Source organism: Monocercomonoides exilis (genome assembly GCF_001643675.1).
Source record: "Monocercomonoides exilis strain PA203 chromosome Unknown scaffold59-495361, whole genome shotgun sequence".
Lineage (NCBI taxonomy): Eukaryota > Preaxostyla > Oxymonadida > Polymastigidae > Monocercomonoides > Monocercomonoides exilis.
Window position 1 is genome coordinate 28,594 of NW_027150604.1, and position 14,761 is coordinate 43,354.

The following is a 14,761-nucleotide window of genomic DNA, read 5'->3' on the forward strand; positions in this document are numbered from 1 at the left end:
TGAGCCACAATAAAATATATCCATTTTTCACCCATAGAACATAAGCGAATAATTTCGGAGGCTTTTGCCATTGATTTACGCTTTTCACTCTGTTCCATAAATGGATTTTATAATTATAAGTGCATGTTCTCCAATGGTAGAAGCATACGTTGTTCCGTTTCTTCATTTAGACAATGAAAAAAGCAAATTGGCTTTGTTGATTTGCTATGGACTCGTTCAACTTACCATCCTTGGAATATACGGAATTATATATTCAATGGTGCAAAAATCTGATAATGAAAACAAAAATATTAGAGTTAAAAAGCAAGTGCAACCCATGATGATGATGATGGCGTTTGAAACTGAAATTTTTCGTTTAAATTTATAAACTGCTAAATTTTTTCTATTTTTTTGTATTTAGTCCGCAACAGGAAGAATTCGAAATGAAAACAAAGTTCGAATACGATGGAAGCCTGATTAAAAGTGCATTTTCAAGCTTTTTCTTTAACTTAGCTTTTTCTGCGTTTTTATATTATAAAAATCAGAAATCATCCTTTTTGTTAATCCGAATATTTTTCGCTATATATTCGATTTTCAAAAACAAATTGTTCAAAAGCTATATTTTGGGAAAAGATATCCCTCGTCCGTTTGAAACGGAAAATATGATGAACTCAATGATGTCCCAGATGATGAGTACTTATCAAAACATGTTGCAGCAACTTCAAGATGAAAATGGTAATCCACTTCAACCATCTCAAGGAGCATTATTTGGGGCTCCTTCAAATCAATCCTCAAATCAATCAACAAATGTTTCTGCAAAGAAGAAGAAGAAGAAGATCTCTTCATCAAATTTGTCTCAAGATAATGAAGTAACGGCATCGAATTCCACTTCAGCATCATCGAGCAAATCACCTTCACCTCCTGCTGCTCAGAAATTATCGCCTGCGAAAGAGAGTCAATCCAACGAGGATGCTTCATCTAAAAATCTCAAAAAAGATGACACTTCAAAACAAGCAAAAAATGTTCAGACTAACACTTCAAAATCTTCAAAAAAGTCTACAAAAAAATCGTCAAAGCCAAAGAAAGAATAAGAAATTTGAGATCAGTTCATAAGAAATAATCAAATTTACACTCTTTTTGTCTATTTCAAACACTGAATATGAATTTGGTTTCGTTAGTTAATTTCTTTGCATTTGGCTTCGACTCAAAACATAAGCAATACAAAAATATCTTATTTATTTTTTTCCTTGCAAATGAAATGGATGAAGTGAATAAAAACTTATAACGATTCTTTAATTTCATTGTGTGCTGCTCTCAGCTTCATCTTTTTCTTGTCTTTCGTAAATTTGTTGACGTTTCTTACAGAAAGCTTTTTGCGCTGCTCTGCTTTCCTCTCTTCCCAAAGAAGACGACTGCGAACATTCATTTCGGCCGCTTTGCGCCTTCTTGACGAATGGCTAGCCTTCTCCTTTGTTTTCTTTTCTTTGTCGTTTCTTTCTCTTTCTTCTTCTTCCTCTTCCTCCTCTTCCTCCTCATCGTCTTCCTCTTCCTCTTCATTTTCGTCTTCATTTTCATTTTCATTTTCGTAATTCTCTTCATTTTCTTCATCGGAATCGCCATCTTCTCCTTCAGATGACATGTCATTCTCTCGATCTTCTTTAATGGCTTTGAGAAGTTTTTCATTCTCTTTTGATTTAAAGCCACTTGCTTCAACTATTTTGTCCAGCTCGGTGAATTGTCTGACGTCGCTTTTATCTTCTGTGCCACTCGGGTCTTCAGCAGATGCTGCATCAGAGGGATTTGATCCTTTTTCTGTTCCTTTTTTTGAAGGATGCATTAGCCTTTCTCGCTCTTTGAGAACCCACTGAAATGAAGGAATGAACACAGCATCGTCTTCAGCTTTGTCTCCTTCTTTCTTTTCTGGAAAGTGAGTTGCCTCTGAATCATGTGCTTCAGCTCCTTTGCTTTCTGCTCTCTCCTTTTCATCTTCTTCTGTTTCTTCTTCTTTTTCTTCTGAATCGCTTTCATTCTTCTCTTCATCATCGTCGTCTTTCGAATAGCGCACACCCCACTTTCGTTTGCAGAGATTGATAATGCATTCTCTGTCTCGTTCAAATTGTTCCTCTGCATTTGCATGAGAAACAGAAATCATTTGAGGAAAATCGATCACAGTGATAAGTTTTCCATTCCAAGGAGGATAAGAAGGAGAGGAAGTTGATGTGTCAGATGATTGGCTCGATGAAGATGAAGAGGAAGAAGCAGCTGCATCCAAATTTTGTCCTTTTCTCCATACTCCTTCGGGAATAACATCAATTTCTTCCAAATTTGAAAGTCTGTCTTCGCTTTCTTGACTATCGTCTAAATCTTCATCCATCAAAAGAGAATCAATCTCTTCTCCATCGTCTTCCATCCCTTTACAGCTGCTAAGATCAAGAAGTTCGTCTTTTCGATATTTGGCATCGCTTTCGTTCCTTAACTTTTCGTCTTCCTTTAATATTTCATCTGTATTGACAATTACGTTAAATTCGTTAAAATCTCCATGTATTAATCCGAAATTTGCAAAACGCAGAAGAAGATCAACCATTTCCTTTGCAACTAACTTGGAATTAGGAAAATTTCTCATCTGAGAAAGTGGAAGTCCTTTAACAAGCGACATTACAACGCAATGTCGATTATTTTCAATTGGGATAGGCGTTGGAAATCCATATTGATATAATGTTTTCATGAATAAAAATTCTTTTAGAGCGGCAAGGCGTGATAAATACAACCAATTTGAAGGTTTTCCTCTTCCTTTCTTTAAATAATCACGTTTCTGTCTAACTGCTCGAAAAGAAGTTCTTCCAAGTCGATGGAATTTTATGCAAATATATTTTCCATCTGGTGAAACAGCAGAAAAAATGTCCGATTCCTTTCCAACTCCAATTTGTCTCAATACACATTTCACAACTCCTCTTTTAACAAGGGTATTTAGCGCAAGATAATCGTATCCCAAATAAGTTAATCGATACCCGTCATATCTTTTAGAATCATGATATACAAGTTTGTATCTTAAAAGCGTTCGAAGAGAATTTGGTGCTTCTCCATGTTTCAGAGCCGCCAATCTTATGATCAATTCAACTGGAACGATTTCATGATTTCTCATTCCTGTTTCAACAGCAGCAAGAATTCTGAAGTCTTCGGGCTCGAGGTGACGGAAAGCTTCAAGATCTAGTTTCATCACAAAATAAATAATATGTTGAAGTTTAAGAATATGGCACTGATCTAATCGACAATCGTAAAATTATGTCACAAACAGTTGAATATGAGAGCTGTTGGATCGAATCATCTCTACTTAGAAAATCAAATCCTTTGGCTCTTGTTTCCTTAAGTGAAAATTACTCTTTATTTCAACTTGTTCCTGAAAGCGAACAACAATTATGGATGTATCCAGAAGACTTGCTTCTTCGTTGGGTGCATTATCATATCAAAAAAGTTAATTCTTCTTTATCTGTGAGGAATTTTACAACTGATTGGTCGGTCTGCATTTTATTATTCTGTTGTTATTGATTTGTTTTTTAACTATTTTTCCGTGTTTTGAAAGGATTGTGAAATTTTCACTATTCTATTTTCACAACTTTTTTCTGGATTCAATGGAAGTGATGTTCTTGCAATAACTGATCGAAGGGCGCGAGCTGAAGCTTTGTTGAACAAAGTCAATCCTCTCTTGTCATTTTCTCCATCTATCCATGCTAAAGATATTTATCTTGTGTGAATACTTCGCTTTATCTTTTATAATCAATTTTAAAATTGGTACTTGGTTATTTAGAGCGATTTTCATCAAATAATATTTTTCCTTGCTCAAATTTTCAATAGTCATTCTGGACTTCCGGAACCGAGTGAATTTGATAAAATTGCAGCTCAAAAGAAAATTGACGAGCTTATAGCTAAACAAGAAAAAGAAGAGGCTGAATCTCCCGAGAATGATGCAGAAAAAGCTCTTGAATTATCAAAGAAGAAAGAAGAAGATAATGAAAAAGATCCATCAGCAATGGATATAGAAGAAAGTAAAGAATCTGCTTCAAGTGCATCGTCATCATCATCTTCTTCTTCTTCTTCAATTGGAGCTCCACTTTCAAAGTCAACCACATTTGGTCGCGAAGCTCCAGCGATTATGATGTTAAAGGAAAAGGAAGATAAGCAAATTAAAGAAGAACAATCTGAAGAGGAAATTAAAAAGGAAGAGGATTACAAGAAATGGGTAAAGGAACTTGGATTAAAGGTATTGTTACTTGTTTTTATTTGCAATACATTCCAGTTTTTGTGATTTGTATTTGCCATTCAATTCATTCATCAGGCTATCTACAGAGATGCACTTCTCTCAAATTCTGACACATCGACTGCATCGTTTGACAGATGTCTTGCGTGGATGATGGTTGCTATTCGCTTTGATGACCTTTCTCTCTTCCGTCGCAACATCGACAAAGTTGACTCTCTTCTTGCAACTGACGACTCATCGTCTTCGTCTTCGTCTTCAGCTGGGAATGCCAGAGGCCTTGAGATAGACTGGGAACGTAAAAACCGTCTGATTGCCTTCCGCGGGGTGTTTGCGCTTCTCAGCAGGCATTTTGCAGCTGCGTCGTCGTTTTTCCATTCGTCGCTGTCCACTTTTGTCTGCCCTGAGCTCTTTGGAGACATGCAGCATCTGGTCATCTGCCACGTGTGCTCGTCGCTTGTCAGCCTTCCCCGCGAAGAGATCAAAGCAAAGTGCATCGAGCAGCCTGATGTCACATCTGTGATCCACCAAGTCCCTGCCCTTCAGAAGGCACTGAACTCGTTCTACAATGGCGATTACTCCACATTTTTTGTGTCTCTCAACACGCTCACGTCAGACATCCTCCAATCTGACAAGTTCTTTTCCCAGCATGCCACTTACTTCTGCAAAGAAATGAGGGCAAAGGCTTATTCACAATACATCATTCCATACAATTCCGTATATTTCAACAAAATGGCTTCACTTTTCGGAGTTTCTCCTCAGTTTCTTGAAAGGTTTACAAGTCTTTTTTTATTTTGGAATTTTTTTTTTTTGAAAAATAATTTTCATTGATTTTTAGCGATCTTGAGCGCTTCATTACCTCTGGAAAAGTCCCAGCAAAAATCGATAAAGTTGGTGGAAGGGTTATTTCAAAGAGAAGTGAATGGAAAGGCGTTCAACTTGATGGAATTCTTGCATCAGGAGATGATTTAATAAATCGCATGCAGAAGATGATGGGAGCAATTGTTTACACTTAATAAATTATTTCCTACCTTCCTTTCTTTCTTTTCTTAAGCCTGGTCAACAAATGATTCGGCTACTTTTTTTTCTCATATTTTCTCATTCATCATTTTCTTGATTCTCACTTCTCAATTGTTATTTTAATAATTAAAAAAAGAAAATAGTTTTATGAAAGTACCGATAAGAAAATAAGAATGTGCAAGTTCTTCATGAAAGCGTGTTGTCACACAATCATTCCCTGGGGTTATCCAAGAAGATGAGGTGCAAAATGCCCGATGGGCAGCTAAACAATGAGATGAAAAGCTGTATCAGAAGCATCTTTTTGTTTAATAGAAATATCCAAGAATTTTGCCTCCTGTTCCTCTTTTTCTGGCTTCTTCGTGAGACATGATTCCGTATGAAGTTGTCAAAACGATAAAGCCGAATTGACGGGCTGGAAGAAGATTTGTCACCCATCTTTCCATTTGATCAAGCCCAACGTCAAAGCGTGGTGAAATGACACCACATTTATTCAAACGACCATTAAGTTCAACAACAACTTTTCCAGCTCTGTGGTCATCAACAACTTCGAATTCTCCAATGTAGCCTGGAAAAATGCGTAAAGATAATTAAAGAATCAATGGTATATTTCGTTGAAGTGAATTAAACAAAGAAAGAAATTGAAATAAGGAATATTTATTGTGCAATAAAAAGCATTTTTTAAAATGATATCAATTTTGAAACAATTAAAATAAAAAAGAAATATAAATAAACATCATCCTTTCATGCAAAAGAAAATCAAGTTAATAATAATAAATATACCGTGTTTTTGCATGACACGAAGGAATTTAAGAACGACTTTGCTGCAAGGGCGGATAAGCACTTGACGCTTGCCAGATCTTTCAGCAACAACAATTGTGTTCAAGCATTCACTCAATACATTCATGCGAACCATTTTTAATCAGGCTATTGTGTGACAAAGCTAATATTAAATAATTTACAGTTAAAAAGTTCATTAAAACTCTATAACCAAAGAAACGGCAAACTTCAAGACTCTAAAAATCCGCTTTTGATTAAATCCCATAATAATATTTTTTTGTTTTCATTCAAAGAATAGTTGTGAAAACATTGCAATACGACGATTGACAAGAAAAGAACAAATATTATTGACATATTCATTCTTCTTGAAAGAAAAATAAATGTGTGAATTTTCATTTTTGCGTATCAAACGTCTTCAATAATGTCGTTTTGGAACATGAATCCGATTTTTGAATTATGTTCATTCTTGTATTTTTTAATTTAATACAACAAAATTCAAAAAACGAAGATAATTTTATTGAAAATTCATAAACAAATTTAGTTTAAAATTTTCATGAAACTTCTTTTTCTGCAAATAAATCTGTATGAAAAGCGATTCTATTCTGTATTTCAATGTTTATTGATGGTACATTGATGTAATATATGATTTTTTTTTCTTGAAATTCAAAGAAATACAATTTGAAAAATTCTTTTTACAAAATTTTTCTCAATTTTAATCAAAAAAAAAAAAAAAAAAGAAAGAAAAGAAAAGGAAAAGGAAAAGAAAGAAAGAAAGAAAAAGAAAGAAAACGCAAATAAAAACATTCTTCTTTCAAGCATATTCAATTTTAATGAAATTTATGTACAATTTTATGAGATCTCCTTTTTCATCTGTTATTGTTTCAAAAGATTTATAATAATTTCGAAATTGTAAACATAAAGAATATTTGAGAATAATAATATCTTTATACCAATTCATTAAAGTCAAGTAAACCAGTATGCATTTGTGTTTTTCATTTTTGATTGAAAATTCAATTTATGGCAACAAGATCATTAATGGTGTGTTTAGTTGTGATAATTCCTTTTTCATTGATTTTTTTATCATTGTTTTTGTTTTTCTTTATACTAGGCATATCACTCTTCTCATAATTCGGATTCTGTTCAACTTGTTTGCGGATTGCCTATCCTTCCAATAAAGACATCTGCAAAAGGGCCAGCTCCTTCTTTCGACGGTATTTACATTTATTTTTCCGAACATGTTATATTCTTATTAAATAATTTTTATTAGGAGATGAAAAAACCGATATTGTTGGTGAGGCTATAACGTTTTTCAGAGCCAATGTTCTTTTCAAGAACTTTGAATTTAATGGTCCTGCGGACAAATTACTTGTATACCTCACTTTATTCATTTCACAATGCTTGCAATATTGCGACAAACAAATGACACGTACAGATGGCGCAAAACAACTAGTTTGTTTTCATTTCATCAAATATTCTTTATGAAACTTGTTTTGTATGAAAACTGTCACAGAACAAACTTGTTTGTGAGCCATTTAAGGTTCCAGGAGACTCAACATTCTGCTTAGGAGGAATGGTTTCGCCACCTGCATCAGCTTCTGAAAGCGGTTTGATTGTCATTTCTTATATATTTTGAACTGTTGCAATTTTAATTAAATGCAGATCTTATTAAGCAATATTTACGTCAACTGAGAGAGGAAGTTTCGCTTCGGCTGATGAACTATCTGTATCCGGAGCCTGAAGGTCGTCTTTCAAAGTGGTGGATGTCTTTTTCAAAGAAAAAGTTTGTTCATTAATGTTTTTATTGCAATGTGTTAATATTTTTGATATTTCCTTCCAAAAAGGTTTTTGAACAAAACAATTTAACAGATCATTTGGTCTGAATGATCCTACAATAAATACAAAGCGCTGATTGAAACGCATATATTATCAGATCACTTTTTTATTTTATAATCTCACGAGAACGTCCTTTCTTCTTCTTCAATGTTTTTTATCTGAGGAGTAAAAAGAAAAATATATTGATCCCTTAATTTGAGAAATTTTTTTCAAACATTTTGACTGATCGTTATTTCTCAATGGGACAACGAAGACAATTAGAAGAAGCCGTTAAGCAATCTTTTATACAGTTCATAAGCGAGCCAGTTCGAAAGTGTGTTTATTAAAACACTTTTTTGTAGACAAAAAAACACGTATAAAATAATAATGTTTCTCAGAGATATAATTGCAAAGCAACTTGGGCAATTAGTTTCACAAACAGGAGTTGTTGTGATTGATATGGAAGAGTTATATAGAGCAAATCATGATTTGCACGATATTTTTGTGAGAGAAGCTTATGCGTATGGATATTGTTTTATTCGTCAATAAATAAATCTTAAAATCTTAATATTTGAATTTAATAAAAATCCATGCTTTTTCTCGTAATAGCCTCGAGCCAGTTATTTGTAATGCATTGTACACTTTCGCCACTGAAGAATGTGATGAAGAATTAAAAAGAATGTTCCAAGAGGCACAGTTTACTCCAAAAAACATTGAATTCATTGTGAAGAATTTGGGAATTACATATAGGTTTTCTGATTTTAATTTTATATTTTGTTGTCAATTCATTGGATTGATATTTCGTTAATCTTATCTCTTTAAATAAAAAGACTTCGTGATATCCAATCATCATTTGTAGGAAGGCTTATTTCTATTCAAGGACAAATTACTCGAACAACAGAAGTACGGCCTGAATTAGTTGAAGCTACTTTTGTTTGTCAGATGTGTGGAACAAAAGAATCTGGAATTGAACAGCAGTTTCGTTATACAACGCCTGTTCGTTGTTCGAATCAAACGTGCAGCAATAGCCGTAACTGGGATTTGCTGATTACGGAATCTATATTTTCTGATTGGCAAAAAGTTATGCTTCAGGAATCTGCTGATGAACTTCCATCTGGATGCCTTCCAAGACGACTTGATGTTGTCCTTCGGAGGACACTTGCAGATACTGTTAAAGCTGGAGATAAGTGCGTGTTTACTGGAATACTCCTTGCCGTGCCAGATGCAAAATCATTGCGAATGCCAGGAGTTACAACAAGAACCCAGGGCGAGAACTATCGCGATGGAAGAGAGGGTCCTCCACCGCCTGCAGCAGGCCAAAACAAGCAAAGAGGCACAGGTGGTGCTGAGTTTGTCGGGCAAGGTGTTGCCGGATTGCGTGATGCTGGAGGAAAAGAATTGGGTTATTCTTTCTGTTTACTTGCAACCAACGTTGAATCAACAGCCGACAAAGAAAGAGAATCTCCATTTTGTGAAGAAGAAGATAATGGTGAAGATGATGTTGAAGTCCAAGAAGATGGTGGGAGTGGCAAGCCTAAAAAGAAGCGATCAAGTTCCGATGGCTTGTCAATAGAACTGAGTCGAATGGGTAAGACTTTGTCATTGAAGCCATTTGCACGTGAATGTATTCGGAGGTTGAGGCGCTTATTTGGAGCAAGAGACGAAATGGCCCAGCCATATCCTCAAGACACTCTCACAATGCTTGCTTCAAATGTTGCACCGGCTGTGTTTGGACATTTGAATGTGAAGATGGGACTCTGTTTGGCGCTTGTCGGAGGAGTGCGCAAAATGACGAGCGGAGGGAACTCTGTGCCGTTGCGTGGAGACATCAATGTTCTGATTGTTGGAGATCCATCTTCAGCAAAGTCTCAGTTGTTAAGATCTCTTTCAACAGTTGCACCTCACTCTGTTTATGCAACAGGGCAGTCATCATCCGCAGCTGGGTTAACAGCTGCTGTTGTTAAGGAAGTGGAAACTGGAGAGTTTACAGTCGAGCCAGGCGCAATGATTTTAGCAGACAATGGGATGTGCATCATTGATGAGTTCGAAAAGATGAATGAAAATGATATGGTTGCAATTCATGAAGGAATGGAACAGCAAACAATTACTATTTCAAAAGCCGGAATTAACGCTTCATTCAACGCAAGATGCTCTGTCGTTGCTGCTGCAAATCCAAACTTTGGAAAATACAGAACTTCTGAGCCTTTATCTGCAAACATATCTCTTTCCCCTGCTATTTTATCTCGTTTTGATCTCTTTTTCGTAATTGTGGATGAAGTAAATGAAACGATTGATCGTCAACTTGCTCGTTTTGTTATTCATAACAAATCTCGTCCTCCTCAGTTTCTTGTTGACGCTCCGGAGTTTCCTGCTTTTAGCAATTGCTTCCCTTCTTTTGATGTTTCAACTCCTGTTGGTTCATCAACATTGGGTTCGTCGTCCATTCATAGAAAATTACCAGCCTCTTCAAATTCATTGGCAAGCACATCATCTTCTGTTGTTACAAACTCGTCGATTTCTGTACTTGGAGCAGCCCAACCTTCATGCTCTATTAGCAAAGAAGATTTGTGCACTTATTTTGCAGTTGCCAGACAGATTCAGCCAAAATGGACAACCGAAGGATTTACAGCAGTGGAAGAATACTACGTTGCAGGAAGACAGAGAGATAAAGTTACTCGAGGTGCTTCAGGAATGAGTTCTGGACTTGTTAGCACAACAACATCCGCATCTTCTCTTGCTCCTCGTCTGACTGCAAGGCAAATTGAGTCATTGATCCGTGTATCAGAAGCTGTTGCCAAATTGAATTTGGACATGAAAGTTAGCAAGGAACATGTTAACATTGCTTGGAGTTTGATTCAACAAGGAAGCACAGGAATTGCAGGAAGCGCTTTAGGAGGTGCCAGCGGAAGAAGAAGACCAGGCGATGATAATGGTCGAGATGGAAATGGCAGAGGTATTGGTGGTGGAAGAGGATCTAAAACTGAGGTTAAGAAAGAAGCAACGCAAACTGTTGTGGTTGAAGAAGTGATGGACGCAGAAAAGGGGACTGTTATGAGCGGAGTTCTCCAATTTGAGGTCGATTCAAATGTTGCAGATTTATTTGAAGGCAATCTTCATCAAGATGAAGTGAAAGAAGCAGGAAATAAAACATCTGTTTCATCTTCGAAAGAGAATGAGCAAGCGATGGAGCAAGAAGAGGAAGGCGATAACGATAAAGAAAGTGAAGGTGAACATAAAAAAATGGAAAAACGGACATTTGATCAAATGAAAGAAGAGAACAAGGAGAATGAAAAAGAAAAGGAAAAGCTTTCGGAACAAAAGAAAACTGTGCGTGTTACGATGTCGATTGAACGATTTAACAACCTTCGCAATTTCATTCTGATGACAATTTGGCAAAAAGGTGAGAAAAAGCCAGATGGGACTAAAAGATTGATGCAAAAAGACATTCTTCAAATTATGGTACCACAGATTGTGAAAGAGATGGATGAAGAAATTAGAAAAGAAGTTGAGGCAGATGCAGAGAAAGATGATGAAGAAGATGACGATGATGAATATATTGATGAAGAGGAAGAAGAAGAAAAGAAAAGGCGATTATTATCTGAAACTGAAGAAGAGAAAGAAGAAAGACTCCAACGCAAAAAAGAAGAGAAATTAAGGAAAAGAGCAGAGAGAATCAGAAAAATGATGGTTCTTCGTCTAAGTCAGCAAGCATCTGAGCTTCGTCTTGTTATTGAAAAAATGCTAAGAAGTGATGACCAGATTATGGACGACTCAGACGAAGAAACTCCATCATCACAAGTTTATTCTCTTGACAAAGAAAGTTTGAACATATCTGACAAACGATATATTGCCCTTCGGCCTGAATTTTCGATGAATCAATTGCAACTTAACGATTAAACATGTCATTTTCTTCATTCTGCAGCTCTATTTTATTTTTTTTCAATTCTATGTTTTTTATCACCTCATTTTTATTTTAAATGATTATTACATTTTCTTACCCTTTTTAGAAATTCAATTCATTATTGATCAGAAATAAATAAACAGTTCAAACAAAATTTTTACACTACTGGCTTTAGAAAAAGATTGTTCACAATTCCTTTTTAATTGATTAAAAGTTAAATTAATTATTTTGTCGCATTTAAATACGTTGCAAAACATTGGAAACTAGAAATTTTGAGTTATTGTTTATTAACAAATTTTTCAATAAAAAATCTTTTTGATTATCAATTTAATAATGTTTTTTTTTTTTTTTTTTTCTTTTTTTTGCGAAATAAAATATAATTCTTTCAATTGAACCAGTTTTCGATTCATTTGATAATTACTGAAAGTTCATCCAAAACGTAGAAATTTTCATGAGAATACCAGAAATGTTGTGTTTTGAACAATTTTTTCGAATGTTGTGCAAATGTTTTCGACACTGCCCATCAGAATTATGTGATCCTGTTGATGCTTCTTTATTTTTAAAATTATAAAAGCAAAAGTTGAAAGCAAAAATATGTCGATCAGAAAATTACTTAATGATATTCAAGATTTATCGGTTTTTGTTTAAAAAAAAGACTTGATCAATATAAAGAAAAGTTTATTTTCATATTTGGCAGGAAATTATTTTCTAAAAAATGTGATCCGGAAAAAAAGGTGAATTTGCGAATTATTAAAGTATAAATATAAAAAAAGAAATAATACACAAACAAAACAAAATGACAAGAATTTCAAAGGGCTCGATTCAAAAGAAAATTCCTATCCTGCAAGATCAGGGAAAAGGAAGAAATGAAATTACTCGTTTATTGAATATTTCAGTCTATACTGCAAAAAAGTTCTTAAAAACAAACCATATGGGTGATTATTTATGAAACCCGATATTTTCTATCAAAAAATTCGGTTTTTATTTTTGTTTTGATTATTCATAAATGAACCCTGAAAAGAGATAGAGCTGTTATGTGACGTCTTCTCTATTTTTTTAAATCAAACTTTGGCCTATGAAACGATATGAAAACATTCAAAATTTGTTAGAAATTATTAAGCAAATGACAATGAGTTTTCAATAAAATAAACACCCCGAAAAAAGTTATGATTTCAAATATTACCACACATATACAATCAAAACGGCTTGTCAGACGCAAACTCGGAAGGTCACTTATTCTTTCTCCTGCTTTGTTGAGGAAAGCAAAAAAAGAATCAAAATGCATGCAAATTCGAAGAGCCAGAGATCTAACCGATTTTCTTACTAAGTATTGCAGCAATTCCACTGCTCCTCGACTATTGCGCTTAATAAATAGAAAATATACATGGAGGAAAATCAAACATTTTGTATCAAAGAATGCTTGTGAGAAGAGAAACGAATTTGCTGAAAAACATTTAAGGGATGATGAATTATGGGAACTAACGATCTTCGCTGATGAAAAAATTTTCAATTTATTTGGACCAGATAATACATGAATGGAATGGATTGAAAAAGATAATGAGGAAATTTAAAACCATCAAAGTCAGAATAAACATAAAAAAAATAAATATATGGACTGCACTGGGTTATAATTTCAAATCACCAATCGTTTTTGTCAGCGATACAATGAATTCTGAGGAATATTGTTGTATTTTGAAATATACGTTGATTCCTTATGCACGCAAGCGGTTCAAAAATAATTGGAGATTTATCCACGATAATTCAGCAGTTCGTCGATTTTCAAAGGAGCAAAATATAATCAGAGATTATACAATCACCAGGTTAGAATGGACCTTTTATTCTCCAAATTTAATTATCATCGAAAATGTGTGGAGCATTTTATCTATGATGGTTTTCAAAGATGGAAAACCTAAGAAAGATGCGAATGAGCTGAAAAAATCAATTTTGGCTGCCTGGAATGAAATTGAAATGGATATTATTAATAAACTTGTTCATTCGATGAACAAACAATTCAAAACGGTTATATTGAATGAAGGAGGATCAATAAACTATAAATATATTTTGATTATGTAATTGGTATTAATTCTTGAAATTTAATTTTTTTTTAGAAAATTCAGATAACATATTTTTGTCAAATAATTTTTTCTATTAACAGGAAAATCGTTCATTTTCTTTGTTTTTGTAAAGAGAAAAAAAAAAATATCTCTGTTTCAAAGCATTAATGTGTTTGATAATAATTATTATTGAATGTGATATTTGTTTTTCTCAGCTGTTGGCTCAAATTTTCGATTATTAAAAGCGAATCAGTTATTTTTGATGGTCAGTGAATTATGGATTATTATTTTTGAAATCAGTACTTTGCTTTTGTGTGTTGATGATGAAAAATATTTGTTGCATAAAAAAACGCATTTGTCATATTAACGTGAAATTCTTTTTAACTGACTTTAATACCTATGTTAAATGCGAATTAATAACAGAGATGTTTTTTGTTGGGCGTATCAGTTTTTGTGTTCAAAAACCAATTCCAAATTCAATTAAATAATTATTTATTGAAAATGTTTTATTTCAAAAATATTCAAATGCACGTGTGATAAATTTTTGTTTGAATTTGTGTTCGATTGCAAATAAAGGTTTGACAATTTGTTAATGAGATAAGTTGTTGTTTCAAAAAGAAGAACATTTTGATGGGAGTGTTCTTGTACCGATTTCTTCACCAAAAACTGAGTTAATGTTCAAATGTTGTGTTGCGTTCAAATATATATTCATGCTCTTTTTCAATGTTAAAAAAAGTCAAAAATTTCTTATTTAAAAAAAAGAAGATTTCGGAAACTATAAAACAATAATGATCGAAAAAAAATATGGATGATTATTTTCAAAACCAAAACTTTTTTCTGGCTGTTTATTTTCCAAACGTTGTTGGTCTTTGTGAAGCAATTATGTATTTAATTAAAAAATTCAGCACAACTGTTAAAAAAACAAATGCATTTACCAAAATATAAATAAAAATATCTTTTCCAAGC

The 14,761-nt window shown here is 33.9% G+C and overlaps 6 protein-coding genes across 6 annotated transcripts; 4 read left to right on the forward strand and 2 right to left on the reverse strand.

Moving 5' to 3' along the window:
- The first annotated feature begins 34 nt into the window (after positions 1-34).
- MONOS_9901 (putative Phosphate transport (Pho88)) lies at positions 35-1,208 on the forward strand. The gene is made up of 2 exons (XM_067880442.1): positions 35-333; positions 401-1,208. The coding sequence occupies exons 1-2, from the start codon at positions 101-103 to the stop codon at positions 1,068-1,070; spliced, it is 903 nt and encodes a 300-aa protein (XP_067719717.1). The 5' UTR covers positions 35-100; the 3' UTR covers positions 1,071-1,208.
- Positions 1,201-3,231, reverse strand: MONOS_9900 (putative Serine/threonine-protein kinase RIO2). The gene has a single exon (XM_067880441.1). It carries the CDS (start codon positions 3,194-3,196, stop codon positions 1,259-1,261), a length of 1,938 nt encoding a protein of 645 aa, XP_067719718.1. The 5' UTR covers positions 3,197-3,231; the 3' UTR covers positions 1,201-1,258.
- Positions 3,232-3,234: 3 nt separating this feature from the next.
- On the forward strand, positions 3,235-5,419 carry MONOS_9899 (putative 26S proteasome regulatory subunit RPN7). The gene is made up of 5 exons (XM_067880438.1): positions 3,235-3,495; positions 3,560-3,724; positions 3,785-4,237; positions 4,313-5,004; positions 5,070-5,419. Exons 1-5 carry the CDS (start codon positions 3,262-3,264, stop codon positions 5,245-5,247), a joined length of 1,722 nt encoding a protein of 573 aa, XP_067719719.1. The 5' UTR covers positions 3,235-3,261; the 3' UTR covers positions 5,248-5,419.
- On the reverse strand, positions 5,419-6,285 carry MONOS_16807 (putative 40S ribosomal protein S15a). Its single transcript, XM_067869680.1, has 3 exons — positions 6,256-6,285; positions 6,032-6,191; positions 5,419-5,816 (listed from the first exon to the last, which is right to left on the reverse strand). The coding sequence occupies exons 2-3, from the start codon at positions 6,162-6,164 to the stop codon at positions 5,557-5,559; spliced, it is 393 nt and encodes a 130-aa protein (XP_067719720.1). The 5' UTR covers positions 6,165-6,191; positions 6,256-6,285; the 3' UTR covers positions 5,419-5,556.
- Positions 6,286-7,045: 760 nt separating this feature from the next.
- On the forward strand, positions 7,046-8,055 carry MONOS_9897 (Actin-related protein 2/3 complex subunit 3; the record flags this gene model as incomplete). Its single annotated transcript, XM_067880437.1, has 6 exons — positions 7,046-7,066; positions 7,137-7,239; positions 7,296-7,477; positions 7,539-7,632; positions 7,688-7,808; positions 7,870-8,055. 6 exons carry the CDS (start codon positions 7,046-7,048, stop codon positions 7,889-7,891), a joined length of 543 nt encoding a protein of 180 aa, XP_067719721.1. The 3' UTR covers positions 7,892-8,055.
- MONOS_9896 (DNA replication licensing factor MCM6) lies at positions 7,975-11,935 on the forward strand. The gene is made up of 4 exons (XM_067880436.1): positions 7,975-8,174; positions 8,239-8,361; positions 8,450-8,590; positions 8,671-11,935. The coding sequence occupies exons 1-4, from the start codon at positions 8,101-8,103 to the stop codon at positions 11,735-11,737; spliced, it is 3,405 nt and encodes a 1,134-aa protein (XP_067719722.1). The 5' UTR covers positions 7,975-8,100; the 3' UTR covers positions 11,738-11,935.
- Positions 11,936-14,761: the final 2,826 nt, after the last annotated feature.